Raw genomic sequence first — 11951 nt, forward strand, 5'->3', positions numbered from 1 at the left:
TCTCTCATTCACCTGGGGAGGATTCAAAAGGTTTGTGTATTTAAAAAAAAAAGACTAAACAAAAACCTAGGCAAACTAGCTCATTGCGAGCCGTTCTTAATCCCGCAATTTTCGACACGGTCAAAGCGACCCCATGTCAAGATGGTCTACAACAGGGGTCCACAACCGCCGGGCCGCGGACCGGTACAGGTCCTCGGGGATTTTAGTACCGGGCCGCACAATAAGAACCTACATTAATTCCATCGTATTTATTTTGGAGTACGAAATATATTTTATTTTGAAAAATTACCGGATTCTCCGTTACATCTGAGTGTGTCACTTGACAAACGTCGAACCACGCTTCTCCGTCACGTGACTGATTACGCTAAAAACAAAACACCTGAGCTTGCTAAAGGAGTAAAATAAACCGCTGGAGATCGCAAATGACGGCGGCCTCAAAAGTACGTTCGAGACAACAACTTTGCCGGTGTTCTGGATTCAAGTTATGGCTGAGATGGACACAATAGCACTGTTGCCATTTCCGACATGCTCCCTGTGTTGAGGCGGGGGTGTTGTGCAGCGACGGCGACTAAAACAATCGACATGAAGCGCACACTTCAGGTGTCATTGTCTCCTATTACCCCGAGATGGGACCGCCCGCCTGCAGAAAATCAAGCTCGCGCTCGCACTGATTCAGCATTGTGGTGAGTTGAGATTTTCATGCACTTTGAATTTGTGTTGTTTCGTATTTTGAAGGCATTAAGACCTTAGCGATCAGGGTGTTGCGGCCAAATTGGACGCTCCTCGTGTTTGTCTCGAACCCCCCCCCCAGTGTTCATGCAACTCTTAGCGTATTATTTTGTAGTATTTATCCGCCACATCATAAATGCCGGTCTGTGAAAATATTGTCTGACATAAACCGGTCGTTGGGGCCAAAAAGGTTGGGGACCCCTGGTCTACAAGACTGAAATCTAAATGGATGAGCTGTGGAAATGAAGACGATCGGTGGAAGAGTTACGATCGTACCGCCACACGCACGAGCTTTCGAAATCAGAACGCGCGGGCGCTGCTTTTATTTCATATTGACAGACTACGGGTGTTTTTCATCAACATATTCGTTATATTCAGACTTTTTTTGACGGGCCTAGCGTAGGGAAGTTTAGCGCGACCGGTATTTTATTTGCGCGGCCGCCTGGTAAAATAAAACAAGGTAGGACTGCCATCTAGCGGCGTTTTAGGAAATGCATCTCGGTGTTGTTGTGAAAGTTGACGCCTCTTTCAACCTCGCTTACTTACGCGTTCTCCAAAATGTTTGAGATACCAGTTCAATACTTAAGTTTCAGGCGACATCTTTTTCTTTAGCGCTCCTGCGTTGGGGGAAAGTCTCATGACCTGACCTCTCACTTACATTACGAAATGTCCTTGCATACCTATTTGTCACGTCCTTGTTTATGATGATGCTAATGCAGCGTGTTATAGCGGAGACAAATTCCTTGTGTGTTCTACATACTTGGTCAATAAAGATGATTCTGATTCTGAAAGAGACTGTCCTCCCTCCACAGGAATTTGTGGTCCCGCGGAAAGTACGGGCGGCGTGGCGACCACAACAACTTCAGAATCTGTTTCATTACAACAACAGCTTTTAATTGGTCGTCATCGATACAAACACCGATAAGAGGCCATAGAAAAATCATCCCGACAACTGGAACAAAACAAGATGGCGGTGTGGTGGATACAAACCGCTGAGAAAGAGTGAGACAACCCCCAAAAATGCCACCTGTAGGGAGCTCCATCTTTTGAACTTGTAGCGGTGTGCGAGTATAGTCCAAAATTCTTCCTGACGCACTTTTTAACATCCGTCTTTCTTCGGTTCGTTCAGCCATCCAGCAACTTGAGGATGCTTTCCCGCTCCTTCAGAGCTTTCCACGCCTGGTCTTTCTCCTTCTTGGTGGGAGTGCGCTTCTTCTGTCTGGCTGCCATGATTCGGCGAAATGCCTCCATCACCTCGTTGTCGGACACCCTGACTCTCTGCCTCAGCTCCTGCTTGCGCATCTCCTCTTTCGCCAACCTGGGGAGGAGAAAGGAGCGCAAGGTGGCTGCCGGGGCACCTTCTGATGAGGCTCACCTGAGCAGCTCCTGCTTGCGGCTTTTGTTGTGAGCAATCAGCGCTTTGAGCTCCGCCTGCCTCTTCTGGAGCTCCACCAGCACCTCGTCCTCGCAGTCTCCGCCCGGACCGGGTCGCTCCTCGGAGTCCAGGAGTCCCTGGGCAATCAGCTCCTCCTTGATCCGAGCCTCCAGGGAACGCGTGTGAGGGGCGCTACGAGGGCAGAGTGAGATTTGTGTGTGTGGGGGGGGGGGGCCCCGATCGCCAGCTCGTCGGCTATCCCGGACCTACCTGAAAGATTTGCCTTGGCTTCGAGGAGACGTCCCGGCTCCGTCGTTGCCGTCCTTCCCCGAAATGTCCGGTATCGGAGAATCCTCCATGGGGGATATAATATTCTCCTGAACGCAACGGAGACGACATCCTGGTTGAAGGTCAAGCGTGCAGAGCGCCACCGGAAGCCGCGCGTGACTAACGGACGCGGTCCGGGGAAACTCTGTTCTCCAAAACATTGGCGGCGCCGGGTGCGATTACCTCCACGAGAGCCTGGAGGAGACGCTGAGTGAGCGGGCCGAAGGGACAGCCGTCGTCCGGCGACTCGTGCTGCGAATCCGACTTCTTCAGCAAAGAGTCCACATCTGGTAAACAGCAGCCGAGCGCGTCATGACGTCACGCCTCTTTTGCATCACGGACGTTGCGCAAACGGGGGGCGAGGCAAGCCGACGGTTCAAATCCAAAAGAAAAAGGCTCCTTGCGACTACGCAAAATGTTCAATCATCACCCCAGCATTGCCGCAAGATCAAAAGTTCACTTCATCAGAGGAAACGGCGAGACCACCGAATTCACAAATAAAAAAATGAACCCCGCCCGGGATGTTTTCTAGCGTTGTGTAAATCTTACTGTTGGCCAATGTTGCTACGGCTATCAAACATCCAGAGGTGGCTTTGCATTGCACCGTCTAACTTTGCTCCTTAGTGGCACCATTTGGAGAGGCGTCGGCTCAACGGCATTTCACTTCTGACCTTTTGCATCGAGCTCAGACAGCGGGCCGCCCAAGAGACTCTTCTTCTTGTCGTTGGCCCGTGCTCCTTCTTTCTGCTCCTCCAGCAGATCCTCCTGAGCCCAGCGCTGCGAGTAGTGTTTCCCCAACGCCGGAATCTTCCGTTGCCACAGACGGCACCAAAATTCAGCCGGCGGCTCTTGACGTCAAACGCATTCCCGACGGGCACACTCACTTTAAAGTACTCGGCTTCGTCGTCCGGCGGTTTCAGAAGCTCCTCGAGCAACCGGATCTCCTCGTTTGTGATGTCGGCGCAGTACGGCTCAACCGAGGCCCAAAATCTGAAAAGGCAAACGATGCCAACTGAAGACCCAACGACACACATCATTTTGGACGCCGTCGGTTGGCTATTTTACGGGATATGGAAAAACGATTTATTAGGAGGAGAAACGCACCGGAAAACATTGGCAGGTGCGGAACAACTAATGTGACTCATTTGAATATGTTCAAAGAGTTCCACGTCAAATTCCAAAGGTTCGATTCAAAACATAAAACATTTATGTTCACGATTCATCCAACACTTTTCCACAGTGTGATTCCTACCGCACGTCAAAGGTCATTTTGTTTGTTTCTTATTCTAATTTCTGAAGACGGTGAATGTTGGATTTCAGTGTATTACAAAGAAACCATAAAATACGTTCCTCGATTTGTAGCCAATTTAGGTCACGAATTTCATTATATTTTTGAACTAAACCACTGAAATAAATGACATTTGCATTTTTAAAAGAAGCTCCTGCTGAAGATGATTACTGACCTGTTGGGCACGTCGTTCTTCGGAGTGCGAGGAATGTCTTGAGGATCATCCGGAAATTCATATTCTTGGCCTTTGGGTTGCAGGTTTTTGGATTTTGGTCTCCCGGGACCTGGCCCTGGGCCGTGACTACTTTTGCCGTCTAACTTCTGCTTCTTTGGCTTGTGGCGTGCTGACGCGGCAGGGTCGGGGTCTTTTCCCATCTTTAGAAAGCGCTTGTCTCCTTTCTTGTCCTGCCAGTCTGTGAGGATCTGCAAGGCAAGAAAAAGTCTCGCGCCAATAATATTAATGTTCACCGTAACGTTATTATTGCCAATACATTTAAAACGGGACACATTGCTTTCTCCATCCTAGCTGCGGTCTCTCTCTCTCTCTCTCTCTCTCTCGAAACTGCAGACAGCCTCCCCACACCGTGTTTCTGCTCTTGAATTTTCTCTTTGCCGCTGTCACCTAGGACTTGCTCAGGCGGAAATGGATGGATGAATGACTCCCTTCAGCTTCCCCACCTGTCTCTGCTCCTCCAGAGCTCTGAGGCGACGGTTGGCCGTGGACAGGAGGGTCTCCAGCTCCAGCTGCAAAGTGTCCAGCTCTTCGATGCCGATCCCATCGTCCTCCGAGCGTCCCAGCACGGCCGTGTAGCGAGGACACACCTTGACGTGCTCCACAGGCTTGAAGTCGCAGTACTTCAAAGGGGGGCAGTCCTTCAGCTCACTCATGATGCCGGGGACCTGACTATGGGAGCAGAAACTGAAGCGCAGGAGGGATCTTTTTTTAAATTGAGAAACGGTTAAATTGTGTCAGATATTTTAGTTTTCTAGTTATATTTGAGCAATGTTCGTTTTTCGCCCGCACACTGCATTTTTTTTGGTTCATACATTGCTAACCCGCAAGGCCCACATCGTGAATAGTCGTGAGAATATAGATCTATATTTTATATACAGTATATGTATGAAAACAAATCACTAAAATGTCACGGTAACGCTTACATACTTTAGACAGTAGCGGTATATGATTTCTTGAAGAAGAAACGGGAGATAAAATCTGTAATTATCGGTGAATTTTTACGGGGAACGATACTTACCGTCAGCGAATGGCGTCCATGATGGAAAACTCCATTAAGTGAAGAGGGGGGTAAAACCGTCATATTCGCTGATATTACGAGGAAGTCACAATTTTCAGACTGTACTCAAGACGATAAAAACTACGATAAATTAATAAACTGATCCAATCTTATCCAGTTTTCTGACCATTGTATTTCAGACATCGGCGCTGCATTTTTTTGATGCAGCGTTGGATCAAACTATACTGTGTTATGATGTGGGTGAACATTATTCACAAAGGTCCTCTCCCACAGTTGACTCTAGTATTTTAAAGTTACTGTTAAATGATTGAACTTTGCTTAAATTTTTATTCTTTCAAATATTTTTTTCTGTAAGACAAAAAACACCACCCCTACAAAACAACTGTTCCCTATACACGCAGCTGAATGGACTCGTCGTCGTTGAGGTGTGCCCGTTTTATTATAACGTCTACACAAGACGGGCGGTATAAAGAGGCTAGTCGTAGAAATACATATAGCGTCGCGAAATCCACGTTCTCGTATTAAACGACACAAAACAAGCGCGTCAGTTTTGTTTCTGCTGTATGTAGGGTTTACGGAAGCGGTAGTCCTAGGCGTGGCTTAGAAACTTCCGTCTTTTCCAGCGCAAAAATGGTAAGTCGTCTCTTCAAGTGTCTCTTTACTTAGTTCATTTATAGTCGTGCGTTATTTGGCAGCAGCAGACTACACCCACAGTTACCATGCTATTTTCCTGTTTCTGTTAAAATGCGGTTTTCGTATCAAAGTGGGTTGCATCGATGACAATTTTCTCTCCAAGCTCCATAGCTGTGAATGCTGTGTTAAATGTATCAAGTGGGTCGGTAAAAATAATGAGCAGAAGTAAACATCCATATGAAAGCATCACGTTCAAAGCATTGGTAATCGTGAACATTTAAATCATTATGTGGATCCAAATGGTTGTCATTAGACGGGTCCCTCAATACTGTTCATCTTTTTTACTCTCAGCTTGCTTTCAACACCGGACATCTCTCCCCGGATCCGGATGTTTTATGACATTTATTCCATTTTTGTACAAAACATACAAGCACTGACTTTGTCCAAATTGTCATCAGACAGCGACGCTGCGCCCCTACTTAAACGCTGTGAGGGCCACCCTGCAGGCGGCCCTGTGTCTGGAGAACTTCTCCTCTCAGGTGGTGGAGCGTCACAACAAGCCCGAGGTGGAAGTCAGGTATGCCACTTCCACACAAGTCTGAACCCGCGCGAACTCGCACAAGGCAATCTTCGAGGGCGGAAAAAATGTTCGCGGTACATGCAAGGCCCAGGAATTGGGACGTATTTTCATGTAGGATCATTTGAGATCTACTATGTGCTTTCGCCTTGTCATTCACGCCAGTGTGAAATGTCAGACGGATGATTGCGTTTGTTGTGTTTCACAGGAGCAGTAAGGAGCTGCTGCTTCAGGCTGTTGTGGTCAGCCGCAATGACAAGGAGAAGGTTCTCATCGAGGGGTCCATCAACTCTGTCAGGGTCAGCATAGCTGTCAAGCAGGTAATCGGCTTTTTCAAAGCTGTCCAGTGGAACCTGTGTTTTGACTTTTGGATGTTCTCCTGTCAAAATCACCCTGCTGTTTTTCTGTGTCATGTCCTCCCTTAAAACAACGGTGCCTTGTCTGCCACCTCAGGCTGACGAGATCGAGAAAATCCTTTGCCACAAGTTCATGCGCTTTATGATGATGAGGGCAGAGAACTTCTTCATTCTGAGGAGGAAGCCAGTCGAGGTAAGAAAAAAGTTGCGGGTGGACCAACGGTCCGGTATGGCGGTTGTCGATACAGTAGAATGTTCCAATTGACACGTGCAAACTTCTTCATGCAGGGCTACGATATAAGCTTCTTGATCACCAACTTCCACACGGAGCAGATGTACAAGCACAAGCTGGTGGACTATGTCATCCATTTCATGGAGGAGATCGACAAGGAGATCAGCGAGATGAAGCTGTCCGTGAACGCCAGAGCCCGTATCGTCGCCGAGGAGTTCCTCAAGAACGTAAGCGAGGGGAAGAATGCCCCCCCCCCACCCCCCTTATGCTTGAACGTTCACTCGGTGTTCGGGCTTGTTTGGTTTTGTTGGCGTGCGCCGCCGCTCGGTGAACGTTGCGTTTCAACAGACGGAAGTGGTCAGGTGACCCGGTTTTGTCTTCTTTTCCACAGTTCTGAGGACCGCCCACCGCCCGACAGCCATTCCTAAGACAACTTTGGGTGCAAACAATCAGCGAGACGGCAGCGAGGGGGAAAGAAACATCAGCCACCGACTGGTGATGCCCTTTGATCATTATTATTATTTTTTTCTACTTGCTCATCTGTGTACTCGTTGATATCAGTGACTGTATAGAAAGAAATACTCAGCAGTTTCCGTTTTCTACCACTTGGAACAAACAAATGGCCAAACAAACAAAGGCGGGTCCTTAAAGTATTACACCACGCTGGTGTCTTTGAATGCCGAGACGGTGGGTGTGTTCAAATGCAATTAAGTCGTTAGGCGTGAGCGTTGGGTCGACGTCAGTCCGTCTGCCCTGTTTATTGTCAATGTGCTCTTCAGGTACACATGCGGAAATGAAACAAAAAAACAAAAAAATAGTCAGCCAAATGATGGAGAAAATAAATAAAGTGCCACCGTTTCTACCTTTTGGCTGGTCGTTGGCAGTGGAATTTGTTTTTCCCAGTTGAGGTTGTTGAGCAGCACAAATGGAGGCAGGCAAGAAACGTGCCGCTGCAGACCAAGTTATGAAACCCTCAAAAATCACCTCCAGAGAGCGGGAGTCTTTGGAAAGGCATTTTGACGTCAGTTCAGTATGTAACAATCCGTACGTGACCTCCCAATTGCACGTCTGGAAGAGTGGTCAAATGCTATGCCTTGTGAAGAGCCGAAGCCGTAATGGCTGCCGAGGGGCGGCCTGACTTCACCTCGTACCCTCTGGATCAGGAGTAGGAAGCGAATGTCGCCTCAGGCAGGCGTGTGGCAAACCACGATGACGAATGTGAGGCTGATTTTGACATTGTTGACGTGTCATATCGTTGCAATGTCACTTTGCGGTCTTTGGTGCATGTCGGCTTGAGAGGATGTCGCGATCGGGATCTCGATCCAATTAGCGCTAGCGAGCGAGCAAGACAATCTGACATCGCAAAAGGCGAAGTTGGCAGTTGTTCCGTCACGTGGCAATTGCTAATCGTTCTGGGGACTGTGGCTATTCACAGCAACAAGTTGAATGAATGTCTTTTAATGATGCCAAAGAAGACACGCTTTAGCCTTTCCCGGACGCAATTTTCCATCGGGGCCAAAGCACTCGGACCAAAGATAACCAAGGAGGCCTTTGCGATATGGTGAGCCCATAGCCAATGAACATTTTTCAATAACCAATTCAGTGCAGTCGACTTGGGGAAGAAGAAAGCGTCTTCTTGAGACTCTCCTCAAAGAGAGACCAAACGAAAAGCAGCGGCGTAATGCAAATTGGCCCTTCCCACTGGGAAATGAGAGACATGAGCGGAAACGATGGTGGGTGCGCTCATTCTTTCAGTGAACACAGTGAGCTGGAACTCAAGCGTGTCCGGAGCAGGATCGCCACCGGATCATTTGACAGTAAAGAGCGCGTCCCCGGGGCCCGATGAAATGACATCTCACCGCAGTGCCTCGTCGGGCGACATCCAACCGTACGTTCATTCCACTGGGGTGCCCCCTTTGCAAATGGCGGCTGCCTCTCCCGTGCCGGAAGACCTCAACGGGCCCGCGACCTGGACAACGCAAACCAGCGCCGGCCCAGAAAGAAGGAAACTTTGTTTGACCGAGTGGGTCCACGCCAGTCACGTGCCGAGAGCCGAGAATCTGCCGAAGCTGCGGCAGTCTGCTTGAAGTAGCGTGCTAGGCTCATCTCTTCAGCTCCCATTCCAGAATGCGTTGTGACAACATTGCCCCCCCCCCCCCCTCCGCAACCCCCACCATGTTCTCAGGCCATAGCTCATCTCCGGCTGATGCCTGAACAGAGAATGAAAATCTGGGCTTACCTCTGCGGCTGCACGTCTAACAATTCTGTGTGACATGTCAATGCTTATTTCAACATGGAGGGCAGCCCCCCAGCCCCCCAGGCCCCAGCCCTCAGCCTGCTCCGAACGCAGCCACGCTCTCTCCGGCTCCACGAGCTGCCCTGCCTGCCGCTCTCATAAAAAGCAAACGCTGACTGGACCCACCCGCTGGAGAAATGTAAGACGGCAGCCGATTGGCCGCCGCGCTTCCTGGCTGCTTGTCTTTTGTTTTTAGCTGAGAGTGGCGCAAACGCTCAAAGACGAGGCCCCAACGCAGAACTCCCCGTTTGGCTGCCCCGTGTGCCCTTAAAAATGATGTCGGAGAAAAGACGCTCCCTTCACACGGGACCAGCGGAATCCATACTCCCAACATTTCATTGAACTGATTTGTGCTCTTGATGAAAAAAAACAAAATGGCACCCACCAGGTCGTATTTTTTGTCTGGTCTCACAGCTCAATAGAGCCCTGGACTTGTTAACCAGGGCTCGCGCGTTCGGCCTGGGGCCTGGAAAATATAATTAGTGCAGCAAATCCATATATTGATCGAGCCTTTGATTTGACATCAACTGATATTAAGTCGCTGATGGCGTCATGGTCCACTCGCCTGACTTGCGGGGGGGCCGCGTGAGATCGGTTCCCAATCGCTGCGTACGTCGGTGTGAATGTTCGTCCAATGGTCTTGATGGTCGACTGAATGGCGAGCGCTTCGGGGTCGGTGACGGAAGGCCCGTTCGTCGCAAAGCCGCGAATCGACTTGATGACAATTTGGTGGTGTGCCGGAAGATTTCCCTTGGCTCACTAAAGGCTTGCCAAGCACTGAGACGTCAAAGCAGTCAATCGAGAACTATTCTCGTATTTCACCACTTTCGGTTCATATAACAAGAGAGATGAAAAACACAGATAAAGCCCGGTTGTCCTTTTTAAACGGTGACTCGGATTCATCTGAAATCCACACGCGCTGTGCGCTCATAATAGCACAAGACGGCAGGTGAGCACTTACCTGCACAGTTATAAAGCGCCTAGAAAACGAGCGGCGGCAATGACCTCTGGTGGCAAACGTCAATACAGTCTGCTGAAATCATCGGTGACGTGAAATCTTCCTGCAATTTCATGTCGTCCAAAGGATTGGGCACGAATGATTTGGGAGAGTGACTGATAGGTCGGCTCGATCACGCTCAATCTCCGGGCAAAAAAAAAACGCATCCGGGATTTTGAACAAACCGCCACTGGAATGGGCTTCTTTGTTGCTTCTGGCCCATGACATTCACGAGAACCGATTTTCTAAATCTGATCTCGACTTCATCATGTCCATAGAAAATAAGAATCACTGCTTCCTGCGGGGTTTGGGTGGAACGGAAAGCAGCTCGGCGTGTCACGTCAGACAATATATCGAGTTTCACTTCAGGTCATGTTTCTGACACTTTGTAAAAGAAAGATTTTATACAGCGAGTCCACAAATTTGGAGCTGGACCCTAACATGCACGTTGGACGAATGGGGTATCCAGAAAAACTCAACACAGGCACAGGCACAACACGCAACCCCGAAGCTTGTGATGCAAGCCACAATGCCACCAGTGTGCCTTGAAAACAAACTGCTGCTTTTTAACTCGTTGGTATGACATTTTAAAAGTGCAATGGCTAAAGTCGCATAGTTTTTTTTCTCATTTTATTATAAAGTAGCATCTTTATGAAGTTCACCACGCGATATATCAGGTGCGGGAAAATATAAGCATTTGAAATCAGTTATAGCGCAGGATTACCCGCAGAAAACCCACGCTGGCCCGGGGAGAACATGCAAACTCCACACAGGGAGGCCGCAGCTGGAATTGAACTATGAGGTCAACGCACTAATCACTGGACCACCGGGCCGCCCCTCATTAAAATTAAATAACTAAAATGTAGTTTTGATATGAAGAGACCAGTCCTGATGAGCTTGAAAGTGGTTTTTACTCAGCAGCGCCAAGAACGTGTTACAGGCTTCCTCGTGTTGCTAATCAACAACCGAGCTCCCGCGACACCTTGTGGACGGGTGGCATAACAGCGGGTTAGAATGACTAAGTAATTGGGACATTATACAAAATAATACACAGATCTACATAAAACATATTTTGGGCACAGTTTTTTTTTCAACAACGAAATCTCTTTAGAAATAATAACCAGAGGCCGTGGGAAGTGTATGTCAAGTCAAGTCAACAGTATTTATACAGCACTTTCAAACATGTCGACAAAGGTTAGAGGATTGTGCGTATTCAGTAGCTACTTAAATGGCTTCCTTCTTCTGTTTACTCTCTTATCACAAATCGCAAGCGCGTGTTCGCGTGTGTGTGCAACAAACAACATGTGACCGGATTTTAATTGGAGCTATCGCGCCGGCCTCAAGATGTCGCTGTCGGTAACCATTCGCCATCTCGCTGCCGATGTGGACGTCCAACATCATTTGAAGACTGCGGTATGACACATATCAAGACACACATGTCGGAAATATACGATAGAAATCGGACATCGTTATCCCAACTCTTGTGCTCCGAGTGTCGTTTTGGAAATCATCGAACAAACAGACGGTCAACTTGACAGAAAATATGTAAAATACTGAGAATATTGTACAACGTATCACTGATAGTTTTTTTTGTGTGTGCGTGTGATTCATTTCAATTGTAAATGAAATACAGAACCCGCGTAAAGAAAAATTGTGGAAATCCTCTGATGTCTTGCCTTGCATTCATTGGACCGGTGTGTGCTGTGCTGTTCCGTGCAGGCGGCGTTGCCGTTTGCAGGTAAACGCATAGCGAATACAATAATGATTATTGGGCTATCTCCTGTCTTTTCAAACTGTTATCTTGTGTCCTTTCAAAGTAGCAGCAGTGAACGAGGAGGGGGGTATGGAATTAAGTGTCTCACATTCACCAAGGGGGAAGGTCAGTTTT

General features: G+C 48.4%; 2 protein-coding genes across 2 annotated transcripts; one reads left to right on the top strand and one right to left on the bottom strand.

The window, feature by feature from the left end:
- Window positions 1-1601: 1601 nt before the first annotated feature.
- tada3l (transcriptional adaptor 3 (NGG1 homolog, yeast)-like) lies at window positions 1602-5179 on the bottom strand. Its single transcript, XM_052076467.1, has 9 exons — window positions 4973-5179; window positions 4398-4638; window positions 3895-4142; window positions 3316-3421; window positions 3103-3238; window positions 2615-2718; window positions 2375-2481; window positions 2105-2296; window positions 1602-2047 (listed from the first exon to the last, which is right to left on the bottom strand). The coding sequence occupies exons 2-9, from the start codon at window positions 4605-4607 to the stop codon at window positions 1855-1857; spliced, it is 1296 nt and encodes a 431-aa protein (XP_051932427.1). The 5' UTR covers window positions 4608-4638; window positions 4973-5179; the 3' UTR covers window positions 1602-1854.
- A 286-nt stretch (window positions 5180-5465) lies between these two features.
- On the top strand, window positions 5466-7639 carry arpc4l (actin related protein 2/3 complex, subunit 4, like). The gene is made up of 6 exons (XM_052076476.1): window positions 5466-5605; window positions 6064-6182; window positions 6391-6502; window positions 6636-6731; window positions 6827-6997; window positions 7162-7639. Exons 1-6 carry the CDS (start codon window positions 5603-5605, stop codon window positions 7165-7167), a joined length of 507 nt encoding a protein of 168 aa, XP_051932436.1. The 5' UTR covers window positions 5466-5602; the 3' UTR covers window positions 7168-7639.
- The last annotated feature ends 4312 nt before the right edge of the window (window positions 7640-11951 follow it).

The sequence above is a fragment of the Hippocampus zosterae genome, chromosome 9, assembly GCF_025434085.1.
Source record: "Hippocampus zosterae strain Florida chromosome 9, ASM2543408v3, whole genome shotgun sequence".
Classification (NCBI taxonomy): domain Eukaryota; kingdom Metazoa; phylum Chordata; class Actinopteri; order Syngnathiformes; family Syngnathidae; genus Hippocampus; species Hippocampus zosterae.

What these genes read in the sequence shown, in the direction of transcription:
- arpc4l (XM_052076476.1), top strand. An exon ending in AAGCCCGAGGTGGAAGTCAG is followed by an intron (nt 6,183 to 6,390) that starts GTATGCCACTTC and finishes TGTGTTTCACAG; the next exon opens with GAGCAGTAAGGAGCTGCTGC. An exon ending in TGAGGAGGAAGCCAGTCGAG is followed by an intron (nt 6,732 to 6,826) that starts GTAAGAAAAAAG and finishes TTCTTCATGCAG; the next exon opens with GGCTACGATATAAGCTTCTT.
- tada3l (XM_052076467.1), bottom strand. Translation starts at nt 4,607, where the DNA reads ATGAGTGAGCTGAAGGACTGCCCCCCTTTGAAGTACTGCGACTTCAAG. An exon ending in CTCTGGAGGAGCAGAGACAG is followed by an intron (nt 4,143 to 4,397) that starts GTGGGGAAGCTG and finishes CTTGCCTTGCAG; the next exon opens with ATCCTCACAGACTGGCAGGA. An exon ending in TCCTCCAGGCTCTCGTGGAG is followed by an intron (nt 2,482 to 2,614) that starts GTAATCGCACCC and finishes CGTTGCGTTCAG; the next exon opens with GAGAATATTATATCCCCCAT.